General features: G+C 35.2%; 1 protein-coding gene across 1 annotated transcript in view; it reads left to right on the top strand.

Moving 5' to 3' along the window:
* Positions 1 to 24,850, top strand: part of dlp (dally-like) — a 150,281-nt gene that overhangs the window by 96,055 nt on the left and 29,376 nt on the right. The window contains exon 2 of the mRNA XM_068772456.1: positions 6,795 to 6,947. Within this exon, the coding sequence (XP_068628557.1) occupies positions 6,795 to 6,947 (153 nt within the window). The remainder of the gene's footprint in view (positions 1 to 6,794; positions 6,948 to 24,850) is intronic.

The following is a 24,850-nucleotide window of genomic DNA, read 5'->3' as shown; positions in this document are numbered from 1 at the left end:
TAAACTTATTTAACAAATTTTGTAGAGATCGCGTACAAAAGGTGATTGGAAGTATATTTATTTATTCATTTTATGACACTCTTTTATACACCATAGACAATAAATAGAGGAAAAAAAGAAACAATTTATTTTGGTACAAGAGGCGGTCTATCGTGTGGTGATCTCTACCAGACTACTTTTGGATGGAGATAAGAGACATGAAGGAGAGGGCAGTTTAGGGTGTATATACAACACATACCTACATAAGTATATGTAAATATTTACGTGGGAAAGGTACTACATAAATACAAATAATTAAAGATGAGAGGCGAAGGAAGCGCTCTATTAGCATTTTTTAAAAGCTGACAGCGATAAATACAAAAACTTTAAAGGTTTTTGCTGACAAATGAGTACTTTGCTCCAAGGCAAGCTTGTATAAGTTCTTATTTGATTATTGAATCTTGAATTACTAGCCTAATATTTGCGATATCTTTAAAAATGAATTATATATTTAAAACGCTTGAGATTGACATAGGGCATTGTACCGTCCCGCATCTAACGTTTGTATGTATTTGCAAGTCATTTTTAGTACTTTATCTCAATTATTACTCATTACGCAACATCGATGGATGGTATGACAATAAACGCTATTTCTAGAGTTAGATAAATGCAAGCAAAAGCTTCTAACGTCGCGCCTTCTGAGAAGTGATAGCTCCGGAGTGACAACTCGACAGCCTTCCGAAAGGTTATCAGAATGCATTGCAAACAATCTTGTAATTGGCGTAATCAAAGTCCTGCGTTTGAAGTGTTGTCCTAGCTGACGTGTAGTATGTCGATAAATATTCCCCTAATAGCTAAATTATCGACGACCATTTGAAATATAATTGGTATCTTAACGCATTAACCCTTAAATGCACAATGATGTAAAACTGCAACATACCACTTAAACGTAAAATGAGTATTATATTTAAGAGTAAATGCATAGTGTTGTATATCTGTAACGTAAGTTTTTTTTTTTTAAATAAAGTAAGTATTAAAAATACTATATCCATTTTTCTTCTATTTTTCTCTGCATTTTAATGTACTTATCTGCAAGTTAAATATTTTTTTTTAAAAGTATAAATAAAAGTCATGCATTTAAGGGTTAATAAGATGTTTTAACATCCACAAAAATCGCTATAAATCGTATTGCATTTTTATTTTAACAATTCTTTTGTGTATAAAGTCTATATTCATAGCACTTATGCATTATCGTTTATCTGTTTATTTAAGTTTTTCAATCAAATAGCCAAGAAAGGCTGTGACAACTTAAAAAATTGTTAAGTTACTAGCTTTCTCACCCGGTGACAGTTTACTGCTGGTAATGTCAAAATTGACAATTCGAATTTCAAAAAACTTTTGATCGCCGGAAACTAGGGCTTACAATTCCGGGATCCCGAATACCGGAGACCCGGACGATTTTTATACGTTATTAAAAACCGGTATTCATGTACAAATTACCGGTATTTTGGTATTACATTGGGTGATAAAAATTTAATTAATGCAGAATCTAAATCTAATTAATTTTGTATGAAAATTCCGTACTCGCTTGATGATGAAACGATTGATTGATTATGTTTTTTAGGAGCATACTTTAAAAAAAACCGCAAGATTTTAATATTATTTCATAAATACTCTCAATTAAATTATATTCTTTACTCCTTTAATTATATAATGTTATACGAGCCTGTTACATGTAAAATGTAACATACAATTTAATGTGTACTTATTTTTTGCTTCCACGTTTTTAGTACATATCTACTCCTACTCTCTATGTAATAGAATAAATAATATCAATTCATATCGCAACAATATTTTTTGGATTTCATATATTATTTGTTAAAAAGTCAATATAACAACTGAGGTAAATAAAAACGTAACAAGTAAATTTTTTATTATTTATACTAGTTTTAAAACCGGTATCCTGGTTTTTCAAATATCAAATACCGGTATACAGATTTTAGTTCGGTATTGTAAACCCTACTGGGAACGTGAATTGACAACAATTGTGATTAACCCTTAATTAGGCGCATGGGGTCAGGGCCACTTGAAATTCCAAAAAGTATGGCTTACAGTCTTCAGAGCGTACTAACGCTCTTTCTAGCTTCCTCAATCCCCCCGGGGTACGCAAATTAGTCACATCCAGAACATTAACGCATGTGCATGCATCGCTGTCCTTTAGAGAGCTGACCCCATGCGCCTAGTTACGTTCCATTTTTTGGCGAAGGCAAGTTTTTATTTTTGTTGTTTTTTTGTGTTTATATTAGTATATTGTTTACTATTTATATTTGTATGTGTGTATTTTGATACGCTATCATTTTTTTATGTATTTTTGAGTTTTTTGTATGCTTTTTCTTTTTTTTTGAATTGAAATGCCTAACGACAAACATGTATTGCAATGGCTGGATGAAGTGCTTGATGAAGAGCAAGATGTTACTGCTTCGGATTCGCAAGATGAAACTTTAAACGATGCTGTCATAGATAGTGCTCATAATTCAGAAAGCGAAATTGAGGAGTCTGAACATATCCAAGACATCGGAAGACGGAAGATAATTATTTTTTATCTCGACATACTCAGAGAAATATCCCGAAAGTGAAATGGTGTAAAGTACCACCATCGAACGCAGTAAGGACCCGAGCACAAAATATTATTTTACATTTACCTGGAGTATAAACATATCTGGCATTTGTCATACACAAAGCGAATATTGAGAAGACTTTGACATATTCCAGACGGATTTTCTTGAAGAAAATAGCTGCGGTACTTGTGGAAGATCACCAAAGACGTCGCATACAACTACGTGCTGTACCAGCGACAACAAAAAAACGGCTCCATGAAGTTTATAATGTGAACAAGGCGGTTTATCAATCGACAGCTAAGCGCGGGCGCTGTTCATCATGTCCTAGAAAGGACGACAAAAAAGTGCCAACAAAATGTTTCAAGTGTCGTAAATTTATTTGTCAGCAACACTCAAGGATTTACTGCATCGGATGCAGAACAGAAGATTCCGCTGATGAGGCTGAATAAACTTTATTTCTTAAGTTGATCTCGGCTATGCCAAAAAAATTAGTTTAAAGAGAGGTTTACTGTTTCAGTTTTTTTTAAATATTTTTAATATCATAGTAAATATTTGTTTCTTAAAGTTAAGTATATTAAAGAACTTTATTAATTACTATAGAAATCCATTACATTTTATTCCTTTTTGATACTCCTTTCCCAATGTTTTTTTGGGGTCATTTAAGACCCCATGCGCCTAATTGAGTGATTTTCTTAATGCGCCTAATTAAGGGTTAAAGCCAGTTGCGATGGACTGATCAGGTCCAAGAGCCAAGAACTAAGCTGGGTACCATAATGGCCTTAGCAATACACATTACTGAAGATATAGCACTTTAGTACAAATATGACACGAGTTATTTTTAAAATTTATAGTTAAGTAAGAAAAGGACCAATATTTAGCCACTTCCGCATATGCAGTGGTAGTCGTGCAACAAAGTGCACCGCCCGCCAACACCGATTAGTGCCAAACACAGAGTCAACTCTGTTTGGCACTAATCAGTGTAACATAACTCCTGAAGATGCCCCGTGGAGGGGTGAAACACGTGTTGAGTAATTTGGCGGTGGCGGTTATGTGATTCGCATTGTTTGCCGCATATGCATTTATCAGCGGGCTGGCGGGCGGTGCATTTGCTGCACGACTACCACTGCATGTGCGGAAGTGGCTAAATATTGGTCCTTTCCTTACTTAGGATGGATTTCCGCAAGGTAACGCCTGATTCCATTAAAAATTTATAGTTTCCTAGGTGGGTAAAACTTTATGATATGAATATATCTTCTATCGTAATATATTACGATTAAATAAAAAATAATATTGATATCGTAATATATTACGATATCAATTTTAGTTGAAACTACAATACACAAATTTTGTGAAGTGAACCGAAAGTAAACTTTAATCGGTACTGTGATAGCTCATTTTAAAATGTCCGGATTTTAAATGAAATTGCACCTAATCCAGTTTATCCCGGCGCGGTGGCGGCGAACTACGCTTTTTAATAAAATTATTCGTATAAAAAGGATTTGTGTTGATTAAAATGTTGTTGTGAAAATGTTTGTGAATAGATGCAGCATTTTGCTGGCCGGTGTACAGATATAAAACATGAATTATAAATTTGCTTTAAACTGATTTAACCCTATGTAGCCTGATTTGCGAAAGTAATTTTTTTTATATTACTGTGTTTGCTTGAGGGTCTAGATGAAGGGAAAAATATATATATTTTTTAATTTCGTTGGAAAGAATATTATGCAACAGTAAAATACATACAGCCAACCTATAAAAAAAACTAATAGTAATGTGAACATTTGGTTTAAAAGATTGGTATCAAAATTGAAACTCTAGGTTATCAAGGGTTAAATTGAACTATACTTGTCTGATATTCTAGATTAAGTAGAACAATAGAAAGAGAATACCTATTTTCAATATCCCTCCGGGCATAAAGGCGAATATTTAAAACCAGTGTAGTACCAGACTCACAACAAATTTAAATAAGTGTCCGTTTATTTTCCAAAAACGGTGCCTTAAAATATAAAAATGTGGTCTCACTTCAGGCTTTATTGGCAAACTCTCGTTCGCTCAACGAGTGATGGCGAAGGCTATACTTGGAATTTCTCTTCGGAACCGATTCGTGATTGTGGTGAAGAAGAATGTAGTCGGCATAGTCCATTGACAGGTTGTTTGAGTATAAATCTGTTCAAATTGTAATTTAGATACTATATATGTATTGTAAATCGACCTTGAATTAATTACATAGGATTGCCACTGTTCGAGTTTCCAGTGACACTTTGTCATAATGGATGTATGTCTTTTTTCATTTAAGCCAACATTAGGTTTTATTTATAAATTTAAACCAAAATGTATATACATCACACTCTAACGTATAAATATATTCGATGTCTGGGGTAGGGTCCCGTTCGACGGGGTCTTTCGGAGTATCGATGGGGGTCCAAATAAGTTTAAACATCCGCCTAGGCTCGCGGCGTTATTGCATTACGCTAGCACAGGGGGCATCGGGCCCGGTCGATAAATTGCCCACGAGGTGACTGCAGATTTGCAGTATTTTAGGCAGTTGGTTTTGCAATTCATTTATGTCTTTGATCCATCAAGTAATAACTTATACGAACTTAATCTTCTTACTAAATCAAATTTATTTATTAGTTTATTCGGTCAACAGCATAACGATTTGCTGATCTCACTTTTCTGTGGTTGGAGCGATGACAATATATAGCGTATAGTGCGGTCATTTTTATAAGGATTAGTCATGAACACGATCAAACATGAACGAACATGAATTGACAAGCATCTACAGTGGTGCGGTCATCTATTAAGACAAACGCCTATCTATAATGATTCTAGTGATTTCTCCGATATAGTTGTTTATTTACTTTATTTTACTTTACGAATAATTCTTAGCTATCACTCGTGTATGTTTTAATACTAGATTCCATCTAGTATTAAATTATTTTCTCTGTTTCAAAACGCATGCTAATCGAAAAATGACTTGCAACAATATTAGAAGTGCCTTTAATTTTTGCAATTAATTTTAAAAAGACTTATTTCATTATTTAATTCAGGCCACAGACGCCCACTGCAAGGTAAACCCTTATCTAAAGATATCTATGAAGATATATATATATTTATATATATATATATTGCTTGACAGGTGGGTTGGAGATCTCAGTGTTGTAGTATTTTGGAACGCTAAGAACGCTGTTGTCCATCCTCTGGAACTTGTTATTGAACAGTGACAATCCTACATAATTAATGCACAAAGTTTGAATTACATATAAAACATGCCAGGCCACCATTGCTTGATTTATCACTTATAAACCGTTTGCTGTATATAAGGTTTTATTACTACTTATTTTATTAAATTAAAGACTTTATTTTTTGATATTACCGAGGTATAATATTGAAGTTTTGTTTTTGTGTTTGTTGGTTTCCATGCAGGCAAATACACAATGAGTCTAGATAAAAACAGAACAGTCTTGTATACGTTTTATCTAAGAAAAGATAGGGAAAGATACAACAAATGGGCGACTGTTTATGGTACATTCACATTCTAATGATGGATAGCTCTTATTCGTCTGTGTGTTATTAAAAATTCGGTCATTTGCCTATCATAGTGAGTGCTTCTAGGTTCTCCCCCCGTACCTCAGCAAAGGCCAAGAGACGCATTCCTCACATATCACAAGGTTCCCACTGAACAAGTACAACACCACAACAACTGCAGACACTCACAACATCGCAAGCGCAACCATACACCATCAGTAATCGCTGCCCCTACGACATTTCGCACAGGACATCGCGTTATTCCCAATAAAACAAAATACTACTTACTGCACCACAACACCTGTTCTTAGGGAGCGGCCGCCCGCTCCCGAACCGCGAACAGCGTGGACGAACCAAGGTTGGATCCAGATACATCCTTGACTAGCCTATGGTCCACGCTGCCGTCCTAAGCCGCATACTAGACAGCTCTACTCAGGTAGAGCGGTTTACTACGTGCAAACGTCATCATACAGCCGAAATGCGTCTATTCAGCTGCTGTTTTATTATTAAGTTCACGGACCCTTCTGCTCCGTGAACTCTGTTCCGATGAAGCTGTAAAAGCCCCCGGACTAACAGCATCAACTTCAACCGAAACCAAGCCAAGCATTTGCCTAACTCTTGAGCCCACATTATCTATAGTACTAAAGTATTTTTTTTCTTTGTTCACAGATGCCGGCGGCCTATGCCTGAATAAAGGATGCTGCGGTCCCAAAAGCAACGTTGCTCTCACAGAGCGGGCCCACGAGCAGCTGAACAGCGCGCTGCGAAGCGAGCTGGGCAAGCTCACAGATATACTCGCAGCCAGGGCGAAGAAATTTGACGGTCAGTGATCTTTACAAATCTTCTTAGTCGTTAGATCTTTGCAGAGAGGTTTTATTGCATTATATTGTCAGCAAAAACTTGGAATTACTATTGTTCACTGGGGTGATAAGATGCTCCTTGCTCTGGTCCGAACATGCTCGAATACGCTCAATGTCACAGCAGCTAAAACAAAACACGCAAGACTGACAAAGATTACGTAATATAGTCGGTCACAAACTATTTATAAAGTCTCATAATCCTATGTAGTGAAGGATATGACGCAGGGAGGAAGGAGAGCAAGTAGACGAACGACATTGTCAAGTATCTTTGCGGGCAACGCTTATCCGGTCATCATGTCTTTCAGCCACTTCCGCACATGCAGTGGTAGTCGTGCAACAAAGTGCACCGCCCGCCAGTCCGCTGATAAATGCGCATGCGGCAAACAATGCGAATTACACAACTGCTAACGTTAAATCACTCGACACGTGTTTCACCCCACCACTCCCCTCCACTCAAACACAGAGTGACCCTAATGTTTGAGAGTGGCACTAATCGGTGTAACATAACTCCTGAAGATGCCCCGTGGAGGGGCGGTGCACTTTGCACAACTACCACTGCATATGCGGAAGTGGCAAAATATTAGTCCTTTTCTTACTTAGGATGGACTTCCGCAAAATAACGTTCCTGATTCCATTAAATATCATGTCTTTTACCTATACCTTATATTTAGTCGTCTATCGGCTGATATGATGATGATGATTTGGCCATTACACAGTCTGAGCTCCCGTCTAGGAGGCCTCTGCGCCCATTCATTGCAATATGTAAGGTATAAGGAAGTGAAATAAAGTAGGTATAAGGAAGTGATCGCACGAAATGTGATCATAAAAACTGGACATTGTTTGGACTTTGTCTAAATAGATAGAGAGCAAAAAATCGAGAATGACATACATAAATGTAAAACAAAGACACGGACATTGATGTTTGTGGATCATAGATACTTATCTTAAAAAATTCATTGCAATATAAAAACTTTGCTTTTTAATAAGTTAAAACAAACAATGCCTGAGGTTTATGAAGGAGCTCTATAACCCACTTTAATTACTAAAAACAAAGCGGCTACCACCTCATTTTTAATCATAGAGGGAGATAAGACATCCTAGATAGAAGCGTTGGTAGAGTTTCTGCCGCCATTTGTTCAACGCTAACACTTTGCAGTAGTAATATTAGTCAAGCAGTAGCAAGTAACCAAGTCGCAAAGCCTGCGAAACTCGTCCTTCATGGGCATGAGTCCAAGCAGAGGTACCTTCTTGAGAGACCTTGCGCCAGGTATCTCTAGAGGGCCAGGAAGTATGTGATGTCTGCTATTATTTATGTAACGGTTCGGGCAAAAATTGTCGAGGAAATTTTGGAGCTAAGAAAGTTCGTATTGACTTGGAGATTACCGGACTTTCTCAAAAAAAAATCTACAGCAGAATCTTTTGATGAGTTGGCCCGGCACATTGTCCTAAATCTCAAGGCATTTAACGGTCTGTAGCGCTTGAGCAGCGACTTGAAATAAAATAATGTAGCAACTAATATGTAATTGAGTATTCCAAATTGTATTGTTAATATGTATAAATTTTAGCTGTATTTACCTATAAGAGAAAATTGTGTAAGAATAATTGTAAAAAATTATAAAACGCTGTCGTGCCTTGCAGCTGGGAGAAGAAATATCCGTATCAAATAGCGGCAATCCTCTCTCAACTGTCTGCGTTTAGTTTAAGCGAAAAATAAAATAAATATTGTAAAAAAAAAAAACAACAGCGATACAGGTTAGAATTAATAAAAAAAAAAATAATAAAAAAAGACTTGGAGATATAGAGTAATTTTAAGCATGCTTCAAGAGGCAAGGCGAGAAGGCTGCTCTACCTAAACTTCTACATAAAGTAGGTTAATTCTGAGCAACTTCAGCGTTCTGCTAGCAGAAGCCCGAAGTTTTTACATATTCCAATATGTAAAAACAAAAATGGCAACATTGCAGATAAAGACCAAAAAAATCATTCCGAATCGATGTAAATTCTTTGAGGTCTTGAATTACCGGTTCAATGACACATATCATTTCAGCGTATAAAATAATCTTTTGTATCGCCCTAGTTTATGCGGGTCATATCTCATCTCCGCGTTTTATAATACAAAAGATTTATAATAAAATATCAAGTCTTTCTAGTATTTAAAAATATACGTTTTAAGTGTAAAAGTGACGGAGACATAAAGTCATATTTATCTGCGCAATAAACACTTGCAGTACATTCTCATCTCAATTAATATGGAATGAAATAGATATACAGGATGATGTCAAAGTTTTAAAAGTAAATGTAAAGCTTATTTAGCAGTTTTAAAGATTTTACACCTATTTTTTCTATTTGAATGCTACAGGCCAAAAACTTCGGGCGGTAGAAATCTTTGGGGAACAGATAGTAAATAATAAATAATATCATAATAACGGTTTCTTATATTTCTGAATCCATTGATTTTGGATATGTTGTATCATATTGATTGACAGCAAGTGAGTTATACATTCACCCGGAGCTTTTACATCTATAACCTATTACTCAGTATACTTGAAAGAAAAATGTTTTGTTACGACAGGGTGTATGTACCATTCTGAGGCGGACGATGGTTCGACGTGGTCTCGAACCATCGTGATAGCACCACGAGGGTTTCGGGGGTAGCGTATCCACGCATACCCCGGGAAGGGCTATCGAAAATAGCACGGCGCGAGGGAAGACCGCGTGGCGATCCCTGACCGGGAGATACCGCGGTCCCCCGTTTAGCGCAGAGGGCGACCACCTGGGGGGGGGGTTAGTGGGTAGGAATCCCACATACCCCTGTCCTCCCCCCAGAGGCAGGGCATCTTGAATACCGGAAGATTTCCCTCACCGAAACAAAAAAAAGGGTGTATGTACCATACATTACTTCAGTAATTAGCTATATATTCACCCCTTTAACACTAATTACCGATCATCCTGTATACTTGTAAGTAAAGTATTTATTTCACGACAATACATTCATTCTGGTTTTTACACTATAACGGATCACCCTGTATATTTCGTATTTTATTGCAACTTAAGATAATACACGAGCAATGTACGTGCATCTGCGGCAAAGGAACAATCGCGCATCTGTATTGCGAAGCGTTCACTGAGAGCATTGTTAATGGCTGTCTGGTGGGGGCATTAGTAACCAAGTGCCTGGCTAGATATTGCGGCGCACTCTCGGCTTATCGTCAGGAGACTGCCATACCATTGCCCATTGCCCCTACCAACGGAACACACTTTTCGAGTTTAAAATGAGAATCCTAATATTAAAATTAAAGTTGCCTTATCACAAATTAGATTAAACCAATAGGTAAGGTGTTTATTTTTAAAATTGACATAACGAATCCATACATTCTGAAAGGCTTTCTTCAACTGATCAATGTGAACACTGCTTTCTTGTTTACTATAAAAAAAAAAATATATATATATATATATATATATATATATATATATGTGATAACCCGTCCAAGGGTAAACGTGTACGTTAATATAAATCGTTGTGCTATGACAATAGTTTGAAACCATCTCGAGATATCGTGCACCTCTGAAAACAGCTTATACTACTTCACTGGTTAGTGTAAACACACCTTTCTAATTTAGATATCATTTCACTTGTATTGCAGTTTCGTAAAAATAACTCTTTCTTGTGTTGTTTAAATTATTTATTAGCTAAGCGTGAAGTTTTTTGTGTTTTATGCGGTCACTATCAACCTCAAAAAACAGTTTAACAAACTATTACGTGCTATTACATCTGTCCTAGGTTATGTCTTATGTTACTTCTAAACCACCCATCGTCCGTCTTAGAATCGCAGAAGCTAAAGTATTTATTTCATCTTGTCCATGTGAACACGGATTTCCAATTTCCTATGATCTAATTCAGGGAACGTGGCCAAACTAAATGACTTCTTTAACATGACAAAGAACTTGCTCTTATCAAACATGAAACGTTAATAATAAGTATATGAAAACAACTTCTTATCTTATAGGAGTAACTTCTTAAATGTCGAAGAATAGATACATTTTATCAGTAAAAAAAATTCTTTCGTTTTGCCTATGTCGATATAATAGACGACCTAGATATAGTATCGTACTATATTTCTTATAGATATATATCCAATGATATTAAGTAATATATTAAATAACAGACATTATGTATATCAGGGGTGACCAATCTCCATGACAGTCCGAACTATATTTTAATATTTAACCCTTAAATGCATAATGATGTAAAACTGCAAAATACTACTTAAACGTAAAATGAGTACTAAACTTAAAAGTAAATGCACAGTGTTGTATATTACTACAACTTAAAGTTTTTTAAAAAAAAAATAAGTACACAACATTTGTTTTCTATTATTCCTGCATTTTAGTGTACTTATCTGCAAGGTAAATATTTTTATAAAGTATAAATATAAGCCATGCATTTAAGGGTTAAAACTTTCGCGTGCAGCAATAAAATACATATTAATAGTAAGTAAAAAGGTTGTCACTGTCTTAATATTCTTAACAATTCTTTAAATTCTGGTGACAGCATTTCCTAGTAATATTAAAACATGTCTAGTTAATACTGATCGGTGTTTGGATTTCAGGAATTTTAAAGTGTAATAAAATGATTTAGATAAGTATGTTGTTCCGAATATTGAAAGCCACAAATAATCATTCAATGAGCCGCAAGTAGCTTTTCAAGTTATACGGTTCACGAAAAGGTTTATGCACAGGATTTCATGCAAGATCGAATTTCCGTAGACGAAATAGCCATGCTGATTGGCAATTTTTTTTATTGGCTCCCTATTGGGATCTTTCGTTCACAGGAACAGTTTTTACTTAATCATTTATTAACATCCGTTTTTTTATCTCACTCTTATATCGTTCTTAGTATCTCTCACTCATTCTTCTTTTATCCGTCACTATATCTTCTACTCTTATCCGTTCCTTTACTTTTAATTCCTTGCCTCTATCATTCACTGTTCCTTGGATTGCTACTTCACAGTTTTCAAATTATGTACTTATTTACTTATTTGACATTTTTGGTATATTCTAATTTTTCATTTTTATTTTTTTAACTTATGTCTATATAACAGCATCATCACCCATTTTCTGTATTACATATTGTTACATTTTTGTTTCTTGGTTTTTAATGTGTTAATTGCCTTCAATAGCATCACTTACTACCTTCTGGCGAACTTACTTACTTAAGTAAGAAAAGGACCAATATATAGCTACTTCCGCCATGCAGTAGTAGTTCTTGCACTCTGTGTTTGGCACTAATCGGTGTAACATTACTCCTGAAGATGCCCCGTGGAGGGGTGAAACACGTGTCGAGTGATTTAACGGTGGTAGTTATGTAATTCGCATTGTTTGCCGCAAGCGCATTTATCAGAGAGCTGGCGGGCGGTGCACTTTATTGCACGACTACTGCTGCATGGCGAAAGTAGCTATATATTGGTCTTTTTCTTACTAAGGATGGATTTCTGCAAAATAACGCCTGAATCCAACTAGAAATTACTTAATACCTTCTGGCTAATACAATACGTCAGGTGATGCATCTGACGAAAATTTTTTTTTAGTTTATTAGCTCGCGGATTTCGGACCCGCGAGCCCTGAGTCCGATGAAGCTGTAAAAGCCAAAACGGCTAACAGCGTGCAGCAACATTCGAATATAGCCTTCTGGCGGTAATCCAAGAAGGTCTGACGGCTTTCTTTGCTTATCAATTATCCGATTTTCCTTTTTTTATCAATTAGGAGATTCCCTTCTATTCTTTCCTGCAACCGAAACTGGTGGAACTGGCAGTGGGCAGCACAAACAGCTCAGAACAGAAGCTCCCTATAGTCTTAAAGTTCTGGACTAGAGTGGTCTACACCGGTTATTGCAGCGTAGAACGTACACTTACAAAATGAATAGATGACCTTGAACGAAGGCAGTTCTCCCATCATTGTTATTATAAATCTATAGGATAGACATATGTCTATCCTATAAATTGACTGATTGATAGACTGGACATATGTCCAGCAGTAGAAGTCTCTAAGTCTAAAATTATAATGTTTGTCACAGTTGTTATTTTTAGAATTAGAATTCAACATCGCATTAAGTTCAAAATGTAACTTATGTAAATCACATTAAAACACAAGCAGTTTCTCGAGGTGAATGTTTTATTATAGAATTAATATTATTACCATTCTAATAATAATTAATTTCACTTCGATAAAAATAATGAGACGTTAATAAAATATTAATTGCGTGTTTATATAAAATTATTACTTCCGTATTTTTTTATCTATTACGACAGTTATATGAAGAATCGATACAATAAGTAATTTAATAAAACTGTCATATGAACGATTAATAGAAATTTATTGTACTTTTTAATTTCATCATAAGTGGTAGTCCAGTGGTAGAGGACAGATACTTTTTATTTATTTATGTATACCAGCAGTAAATATAAGTAAATTAAAGCTACATTAAAAGTTGATGAATAATGGTTCTGTTATGTGTTCCTTTATAGGTTTAGTTCTGGTTCCTTTTTAGCTATAAAGCTAAGGCTTTATAGGTGATATAACTTTGAAAAATACTATCTACAACAATTTAGGAATTAAGATCAGATCATATCAAATAAAAAATATGAAAAGAAAAATGATCGCACGTAAGAGGATACATCTAGCGTAAGACTTTTGACACCAAAAGAGCTCTTAATTTGGAAAATGTTTCCTCCGGCGCGGAATCTTCTTCAAGGCTGTGTGCTTAAAAATACTCAATTGAAAATAAAACTGAGACTTGCATTCGTACGTCCCGGGATTCCCGGGATCTAAATTTATATTATTCACAATTTTTGCATTAATTATATAGGATTGCCATTAATCACAAAAGTTTCCAGAGGATGGACAAAGTCTTCTGCGTAATATAATATCACACTGTCATCGCCAATCCGTCAAGTGTGGCGATCTTTGAGAGAAGCCTATATAATGGGCCGTTGAAAAATTGATGCCCTGGTGGTGCTGGAGACAAATGCTCAGGATTCCTTGTACGGCACGTAAACAGACCGAACCAACGTATCGATACTCAAAGAACTCAACATAATAAAGAGGTTATCGTTGACTGTGCAAATACGAATTCACAAGTTCTTTTAAAATTTGATGGTGCAAGGAAGAGTGGAAAATAAGCGATCTTGGACACCCTCCAAAGGACAGACATTATCAAAACTATCTCTTATAAATCACTAAATGAATGATCTCACTCCGCCAAACATCGAGCTACATGGTGACGTATAAGAGGATCAGCTGGAGCACCAGAACCGACTGGAGCATGACCGCCACCACTCTGACAAGAGTGCATAAATGAGAAGAAGTAGTCAAGTGGATTGTCACTTAAGGCATAGACCTTCACTATTTTGTCGGTCTACATACATACCTCTGCCCTGTCTCCCGCGTATCTCTCTTTATTTCTTTATCTTTAGTAACTAAAACACTTTAGATAAATATTCAACCGGGCGTCCGATGCCTGGTATTTTTTCTTTCCTTATTTCCTAGTTTTAATATCAAATTATCCTAACTCTAGCACTTAATTATTTATGCGTGCTATCTATTAAACTAGCAGATGATATTTAACATGATGGTATGTTTATTTTGCTATCTATATCTGATTATTTATTTTCCATCTTTAGTTATAAGCAATTATCAAGTGATAAATATCTGTTATTTAAATCCTCTGCACAATTTCACTCGTACCTCATAATTAATTAACACAATAGTAACTTGATCAACGAATCCAAAGGCTGGCATACATTTACGAGTGGAGCTTCCTGGCGTTTCATTTTTACCTGTGATCAATTGCGTATATCCGTGTAATAATAATTATTTTTATGCTAATTGCAAAACGACATGGGAATTATTGATTACATTTTTACATATATAGGTTGATTGTGTATTGTTTAAAAGCATAGTTTACTGTCAATTAATATATTTTAATATGTTAACGCGCAGTCATTGCTTAGTGGTAGAGAATTGAGACTTACGATTGTAGGTCGCGGTTTGACACCTAGGATACACTCAATATTAACTTACAATCTGTGCATTGCTTTGTGCATTGAGAGAGTATGGGCAGCAATGTCCTCCGCATACTATAATACCATACTACGATCGCCAATCCACCTCGTCTGGCGATTATCCTTCCATAGATATCTTTGGGGGAGACCTATGTCTTGGTTAAAATTAAAAAATAATAAATAAAGTAATGATAATATAACATTAAAAAGCGTTTAAAAATTCAAATTAAAATTACATATTATTTACTATCTTCGTAGACTTTGTACTTCTAGTAGTTAATGTTCTATCGTATTAGATTAAGAAAATAGATTTAAGAACCTGCTTTATTGAGTGATTACTTAATACAATTCAAGTAGCGCAAAAACATTAAAACTTTTTGCCCACCAATTAGCTATATATTACCTTTTAATGTTTTATATACACAACTAAACATCCTGTTTATACTTATAGATATAAATTTAATGCGTAATTTTTTTTGGCATCATAAAGTGCCATTAAATATGCATTTTCGACAAGACATGTTAGTTACAATTTTAAATATTGTACGATTTATGGATATTAATGACTATTTTTTAATGCATCTAATATTTTCATATCACGACATAAATCAATGCTTCAATAAACAAATGCCCGCTAACATTTAAATTGAGGAGCAATCGCATTTTATTATTATTCATTTGTATTACATTGTCCGTTGTACATTTGATGTTGGGTTTCCAATTATGGCATCCGAATCGTGCGAATACGCGGGTATATCAATTTTTTATACTGAACCCGTAAGTCATTAGTACACGCAGCTACTAAAGACAGTTTTTTTCATACATTTAGCGAAGCATACATTTATGGAACGTATTGCTAATAAGTATTTATCGGCTGTTTACTTTGTTTTTAATTCAACTGTTAAGTTAAACGATTTTTTTTATTAGCCGGAAATTTTTAATTTACCTCTTACATATGCATCGCCGAAATGCGTGCGATTCGTTTTTTTAATTCAACCGTCAAAGGAAGTGCGTATATTTATTCAAATTTCGAATGGACAATGTACACTCGAATCTCCGTATAAATTTATATCAACTAGGAAATATTTGAAATTAGAATATTTTTTTTTGTTTCGTTCGGAAACTTATAGTAGAGGAACTGTTTAGTCTTCCGAGAGTCGACGAACGGTTTGCAGTCATGCAAAAGGCATTTGTAATCATAACTTTGAAAGGTCTTTTGTTCTCCTTATACAGCGGTATAAAATTACAATGTGAAGGATGCGAAATTCGCCACTTGCATACAAGGAGCTCGTTCGTAGTTACGCGTGTAAAAAATGTCGACCCGTATTATGTCATCGGTAAATATACCGCGACGACTCTGTATAAATGTTTTTAAGTTTTTTTTTTGCATTTATAAATCGCCAGTACTTATATTTTTACAGTTTTTTTTATTGTATCTTTATTTACGGCTAACACGAACCTCGTTTTGGATAAGGCTTCTTTTGTCCATCACCTTTTACTACTATGATTTAAATTTTTTACTGAATTTTAATAAATATTTACTTAGTAATATAAAATAAAGGCGGGTTTATTATTACTGTACAACTAACAGTTAGTTTAAGTATTTAAAACTGTTTGTAAAGAAAAGTGCTAATGATTGCATGCATGTACAGTATGCGCGGGTAGTATTAGTGATACGAACGAGAGCGTGTTTGATAAGACGCACACGTGATATTTAAGAACAGATATCTTGATGCTTGTCTCCTGTCCGGCCACCTGTACTTGTGAATGCTCTATAGGCTAGTATTTACCATGGAAAACTTCTCGTGTTTACTTTATTGAAGACTAAGTTAGTGACTACCGTTCCATCGTCGTCTGTCGTATCTTGTGATATATATAATGGTAAAAAAAAAGTTTCTTCGCATATATGAAAATACGTAACATATTGTATCAGGGCTTATCTACGTTTCTTTTTCTTTTCAAAGTATAGGTCTCAACCAAAGATAGACACGATGATCGCATCTAGCGATTTCTCTCGGTCATATCTAAAATAGATGCGATTATCTTCGATGACCTTTTGTCATCTTGTAGCTAGTAACGTGATAAATACAGATCTAAAAAGAATTCTCTGTGTTTGGCACTAATCGGTGTAACATAACTCCTGAAGATGCCTCGGTGGCGGTTGTGTGATTCGCAAGTTTGTCGCATGCGCATTTATCAGAGTGCTGGCGAGCGGGTCACTTTGTTGCACGACTACCACTGCATGTGCGGAAGTGGCTAAATATTGGTCCTTTTCTTACTTAGGATGGACTTCCGCAAGGTAACGCCTGATTCCATTAAATACAGATCTAAATACCGATGAGTAATTTCGGTGCACGTCTTGTGATGTTAGGCTTACGCTAATTTCATTTTAAAAACATCGAAATGTAGAAATCTGAAGAGGCAAGGTAAGCGGCAAAATATAACCTTCCAGCCAAATTCTCTTCTCTTTGCTAATTGGCTAAACAAGTGTATGGTCTAGAGTACGACCACACCTCTTCTATTGATAAATTCGACAAAACCAGCCAGATATAAATATTACATCTAAACTAATTTTAATACAAGTTTACATACTATTTCCGACTTTTTACCTGACCTAAATATAAAATGTATAAATGAAGTAGGTATCATAAACTTTCGAAGTTGTTTTATTAAACGATTTAACCCTTCTTTGCATGGTGATGGAAATTTCAATCATAACATTTAGTCAACAAAAAAAGATACTCAAAACCCTTGTAACGTAAATTTGTTGTTGCTCGCAACTTTTTAAGCGACTATTGCATACAACAAAACGCGATTGTCGAAAAATAGCAAAAGTCACTGCTAATTACCAGACCTAGAACTTGTTATTCTGCTGTTTGTTGTGACTGGAAGAAAGGAGCGCGATTTTAAATTGTTTTATTTAAATAAACGGAGATATAAAATACAATAAAATATGAAAATGAGTGGAAAAAAGGTTTGTTTTCATGTTTTTGTTATTTTATGTACAATTTATATCAAAACACTATAAATGAATTTCTCAAAACGTTGTGATAGAAATTTACATCACTATGCAGTAACTTCACTTGTAATGTATGGGAATTTTTTTTGTAAATTTTTATTTTATGTTGTTTTTTGGGGAAACTTGGATAAAAGAGATATTGCAGATTATCTTTGTAAGTTATAAGGCGGTTGGCTCTCAGAAGATGGCCTTAATGACCAAGATTCCGATGATGAAAACCACGATGCTGATGAAATTATAAGTGTTGCAGGAGGAGAATGATGATGACGATGTGGATGAAACTGCTGACGTTGAACCTCCTCTTGTAGAACCAGACGATCAAGAACCCTCTCACACATCAACTTCATCTAATTTGCAGTCTTCATCCAGTTTTCCATTTGACAAAAGAAACTTGATTTGGAAAAAAAGGAATCTGGTGTGACACAGATAAAATTACTTTTTTGGGGGGTTCTGCTGCTTCAGGTGGTCTATCACACCTAGAAACTCCATATCAATGTTTTAACCATTTTATCACTGAAGATTTTATCAAAACATTAGTAAAGGAGACAAATTTATAGAAAAAACAGAGTAATCCCAGTTTATCTATATCATTTTCAGAATATGATTTGTATAAGTTCTTTGGTATATTATTATACATGCCAGTAATCAAATTTCCTAGCACAAGATCATACTGGTATACATACTGATATTACTTGTCCGTTTATTGTCCAAGAATACAATAAACATATGGGAGGAATAGATCTCATGGATAGCTTTTTGGGCAGAAATCATATAAAAATGGGGTCTAAAAAGTGGTATTTGCGTATTTTTTTCATCTATTTGATCTTGCTATTATAAACCCTTGGATTTTTTATAAAAAAAATGCTCAAGAAAGTGATGAACCTAAAAAGAGTCTGCTTACAATGGGCCAATTCAGAAATGAATTGTCCTTTGTGCTATGCAACAAAGGAACCACCAAAGCAGCTAAAAGAGGGCGTCCTGGTACCAGTGTACTAGAAGAAGAATTACAATCAAAAAAAGAAATGGTTCTCCAGCTCCACCACCTCCAAAAGACATAAGAAAAGATGGTGCTAAACATTGACCAGAAGTAGGTGGGTCACCCTTGTGAAAATTTTCCAAATGTAAGGCTATTCTACAATTTCGTGTAATAAATGTGGCATCAATTGGTGATAAAATAAAATAATTATTGTTTTGGAATTATCACTAAGAATAAAGAAGACTAAGTAAACAACTTTTTTATTTATTTAGTACCGGGCTAAATATGTGAAAATGCATGATGATGTAAATTTCCATCATATTGTTTTTTACATAATACATATTTTTATTCACACTAGGATTTTTTTAAATATTTTTCCTTTAATCTAGAGCATTAATTACATCACCCTGATTTATTTTAAAAAAATAGTAAAAATCATGCAAAGAAGGGTTAAATATTTTTCGTGTTATAAAACCTCTGTTAGTATCGTAATGAAATTCCCATGTGTTGCGTTGGTGTAATTAAATTAAAAAAAATACGTAAATCACACCGCGCGTAATAACGACTTGAACTAAGTTCACACGTAACCGAATGATAAAAATGAATGAATACATCAGACAGTAGGCATAGGTCACTAATAAACGACCACCGGCAACCGCCAATATTGACTCGCCCATTTCCCACCCCCCACCACCCACCCTCCGAGATGAAAGCATCTCACGCTCCCACGGGCCTTGATTGAGCGATCACGTATTTTTACAGCTTTTTACAACTGCACCAATCCAATAACAAACCTGACGAATTAAGAATAAAGTGTAAATTCATTTGTTATTTATCTTTCTATTGATTTGTTGTAAGGTATGCACTAACACTTATCAACTTGTCCGATTCACAGCCGCGCGGTTGTCGGATGGGATCGAAAGTATTATTTGTAAGGCTATAACAAACAATGTCAACATCAATATTTATAAAGTCTCTCTATTTCGTAATAGATGGCGCTGATTGCATTATACATCGCGCTATTGTTTGTCAAGCGGTAATATTAACAACTTAGACAAATATTCATTGGCACCTATCTAGTTCACGGACTCTTCCGCTCCGTGAACTCAGTACCGATGAAGCTGTAAAAGCCTTAGAGCTAACAGCATTAACATCTTCAGAAACAATACTCATTGGCACCGTCCGTTACGTAAGCGGCATCGGCCTTCCGACGCCGCCGCCGCGAACAGCGTGGGCGATCCGAGGTAGGATCAGTATCCTTCCTTAGATTACCAAGTGGTCCACGCTGCCCTTCACACTTAACTCCTCATTCAGTACACTATCAGTAACACTGACTAGACCAGAGTTCCCCAAACTTTTTTGTGTCGTAGACCCCTTGCCATATTTTTCCGTGTTGGGTAGACCCCCTACTTACCTGATATTGATTTCCTGTAAATTTCTAACTGTAGTGAAGTTTAGTATTAAAAACGAGTTAAGTAAAAACACATGTTAATTTATACATTTATTAATTGTATTTAAATTAAAACTACTCAAAACAAAATCTTGTATCTGTTATGTAAAATATACGTAACATTAAATAAACTATAAATAAAATAACATAAACAATAAGTCAATATTTTTAGTGAGAAGGATGAACCTGATACTTTGATAATAAATTATCAACATTTGGCGTCAATTTTGTAAGGGTTAATCTTAAATCTCCTCGGCTAATGATGTCCAGTCCTAAATTTTTTACTTCATAGGTACTTTTATAAATAATATAAATGTTTTGATATTATAAGATAGTATGCTGTAAGTAAATAGGTACTATCAGTGTTTGTGATGAGATCCACTATCGTGGACCCCCATTTTCATTTCATGGACCCCCAAATTTTTTTTCGCTGACGTAGACCCCTCGCAGGTTGTCATAGACCCTTAGGACTCGATATAGACCACTTTGGGAATCACTGAACTAGACAGACGTACTTACTTAGGCGCGCTAGCCGCGAGTTCTGACTGGCGACTGGGTCGCGCTGGGTTTGTGTCCTCGAGGGCTAGCTGGGTGAGTCCGCTGCTACTATCTCGCGGCCACTACCCTGTGTAACTTCCTCGTTCTCCCGCCAAGTGCTGATACGGGTTCGGAAACTCGAATCCTATAATTTGTTATAGTTCACGGTAAAAGCCTAAAGGCTAACAGAACTAACTTCAAAGCAATATAATATAATTCATTTGCATTATTATCGACAAATAACATCCCATAAAGCCTCCACTGAAGTGATCTAAGAGCTCGCTGGCCTCCCAAATAGTAAAATAGTATGTGGCGGCTTAGTGCCCACTGCCGCCTTATACCTGCTGAATTTGCAAAAGCCAGTTATGCAACAAATTAAATCCGTTTAAAAAAATATTTGGATTGCTTCATAAGGAAACCTAACTTAAGATTTGTCTAGACTTCCTTTTTAAACGCACAGGTAAACACATCTACATCCGGGGCCCTTTACGAGGTTTATTTATTCGAAGATCACGTCAAAGGAGATCTCTTAAGACTGATTGTACTCACAGATTGACTGATTGTACATGCCAGTTTACTAAAGAAAGATGTATCTGAAGTTGTATTTTAATGTTTTGTTTGTTATGGCCTTTTATCATATCAGGTCAGGTTTAGAACTAGTTAAGGGATACGATCATAGGGGTCTAAATCAGATTTCAAGTTTTTATCAAATTTGACTTTTCTCGCATTCTGTTGGAGGCATGGTATGCGAGTGATCATTTTAGATGATAAATATATCACTGTACGTGGCAACCCTGAATGTGTTGGGAGTTATTCGTGTGCACATCGCCAACTGTTACAACGGAAGATGGCGACACTTGGTCAAACACAGTGTTATTATAGCATGCATTTGATATTGCCTTCTGAAGCGCTTTAAGTTTCAAAAAATACCATTTGAATATTACGTTATAGATTTCTTCAATGATACGAATATGTAAATAAACAAATAATTTATATATATATATATATATATATATATATATATTTCTCATCAGTAACCTGCGATAATTTTAAAAGTGGAATATTTCTAAAAGATAACATAATCACAAGACTGGTCACCGTGGCGATCTTTTGATGAAGTTTATGTGATGTGATGTGATGATGCTAATGACGTCTACGGAAACAGCGACACTTGTATCATATACAGGGTGATTGATTATAGTTGTAAAAGAATCAAAGGTGTATATATATAGCTCATTGTCAGCAAAAAAAAATAATTTTTACACATTTTTATGATCAGTCTGTATAAATTTATCACTCTGATATATGTTATATAAGTTTTTTTTTCACATTTGAGACTGCAAGGACATATTCTTTTTAGCCGATGGACGCCCGCTGCAAGGCATATCCAATCCAGAGACTTGCAACGCCCTAAGTATTCGGTCCACCTAGTGCAGTAACATATAATGAACATTGGTTAATTTTTAAATATAGTAATCAGAAATTTAAAAAAATCTTTTTCATAATGTGTAAGTCGTGCAGCATCATATATATGACAGACTGAAACATCAACATTACCTCACATCAATGGAATGTTGTTTAACTGCGTCCGTTGAACGATGCAATTTCACCCGAGTGCCGTGGTCTCTGCGGCGTCAGTCCAAACATGGCTCGACGGCCAGCAAAACCATCATGCCTTAAGTCGACCGCTCGATCAATTATCACACCGTAACCGTTCTGTACGAGACTAATTATTCTGGACCGCAAGGAGGACTCTACAACCCCCCCCCCCGTCCCCCCGCCTCTTGACCCTCTTCCTCTCTCTGCCTATACATAGTTCGTAATGACAATTTTTTTTAACGGGATCGATTTCATCACTTAAATCTTATTTTTTTATGCTGCTATTATTTGAACCGAATCGATTTCTTTAATAAAATTGATTTTAAATATCATTTAACGTAAATAAAAATTAAAATGGGCTTCGAAAAATGTCACCCCTCATTTCTAAAATTTAGCAAAGAGGTCATACAGGTTGTAATAGAACTAAAACAAAGCAGTAACGGTCGGGTATATGTAATAACTAAAAAAATATAAAAATTGTATATAAGAATGTCATTAGATAAACATGGAGGTATATAACCAAGACAAGAATTAAATTATACTGTCAAATAAAAGGAACCCTACCTATATTTTGGAGCAAAGGAGAAGCAAGAAATTTGATGTATAGAAGTAATCAAGTAACCCAGAAGAATGTGAGATATTGTGAAGAAAAATAGAGGAATGTATAATTGAAACTGTGACAGAAAAAAGTAGAGTAAAGAAATATATTAATACATAGAAGTAAAAAAAATATTAAATTGTAAAAAAGTGTGTAGACCTTATATATATATGTATGTATGTGTGTGTGTGTGTGTGTGTGTGTGTGTGTGTGTGTGTGTGTGTGTGTGTGTGTGTGTGTGTGTGTGTGTGTGTGTGTGTGTGTGTGTGTGTGTGTGTGTGTGTGTGTGACTCGTACTTGGGAGAAGAACGATCCGTATCAATTAGCTGCAACCACTCAAACTGCTTGCGCTCAATAAATGCAATTAAAATATAAGAGAAACATATTAGCGATGCTAGTTATAATTAATTAAAGAAGCCCTCTCGTTAGCTTGCCAAATAAAATTAAATCGTATTAGAAAGTAACAGCTGAGACTTGAATAACATCTGGTAATATCTATATCTCATATATCAACACAAAACCATAACTCATAAGTTATAATCGCCGGTACAAATGACCCGCCATTACTACGTATTGCACCCGAACTGTGTATTTTTAGACGGCAGCCGTTAATTTCGACTGAGGGCGGCGGTAATAGGAACTGAGACGTGATTTACTGCATACTTGTTAAACTGTACCCATGATGGTACACTCTAGAGATTTAGTGTCCTCCCTCTGTACCACACACCCGGACTTCTAGACGTAAGATCAGAGATCCCCAAACTTTTTTGTGTCGTAGACCCCTTGTCATGTTTTTCCTTGTTGGGTAGACCCCCTACTTACCTGATATTGATTTCCTGTAAATTTCTAACTGTAGTGAAGTTTAGTGTTAAAAACTTAAAGTAAAAACACATGTTAATTTATACATTTATTAATTGAATTTATACTAAAACTACTTAAAATAAAATTTTGTATCTGTTATGTAAAATATACGTAACATTAAATAAACATAAAATAAACTATAAATAAAATAACATAAGCAATAAGTCAATATTTTTAGTGAGAAGGATGAACCTGATGCTTTAACAATAAATTATTAACATTTGGCGCCAATTTTGTAAGGGTTAATCTTAAATCTCCTCGGCTAATGATGTCCAGTCTGTTTCTTCATATTATTATTTATAAATAATGTAAATGCCTTGATATTATTAGATAGTATGATGTAAGTAAATAGGTACTATCAGTGTATGTGTTGAGATCCACTGTCGTGGACCCCCATTTTCATTTCATGGACCCCCAATTTTTTTTTCGCTAACGTAGACCCCTTGCAGGTTGTCATAGACCCCTAGGAGTCTATATAGACCACTTTGGGAATCACTGCGTTAGATTAACCGTAGTTACTTAGAATTTATATATAAACTCCTTTATTCATTTCTTTTTGTACAATTTTAAGACATGTTTCAATTGGATGATTTATCTGCAACAGAAGCTACTAATTATTAAACTAAAGAGATAGAGTAAGGTGTTAAGTTGTAGTCCCGCGGTGAAGGACTTTCGATCGTGGGTCGCGGGTTCAATTCCCGAGTTCCAATCTTATATAATCTACGTTATGTGCTTTAACTAAATGGAATTGTTCACTGCTCACAAACA

This window comes from Battus philenor, unplaced genomic scaffold, assembly GCF_028537555.1.
Source record: "Battus philenor isolate CCGP_79_NKW_IND1 unplaced genomic scaffold, ilBatPhil1.0.hap1 SCAF_5, whole genome shotgun sequence".
NCBI classification, from domain to species: Eukaryota; Metazoa; Arthropoda; class Insecta; order Lepidoptera; family Papilionidae; genus Battus; species Battus philenor.
This window is presented reverse-complemented; position numbering and strand designations above follow the sequence as displayed.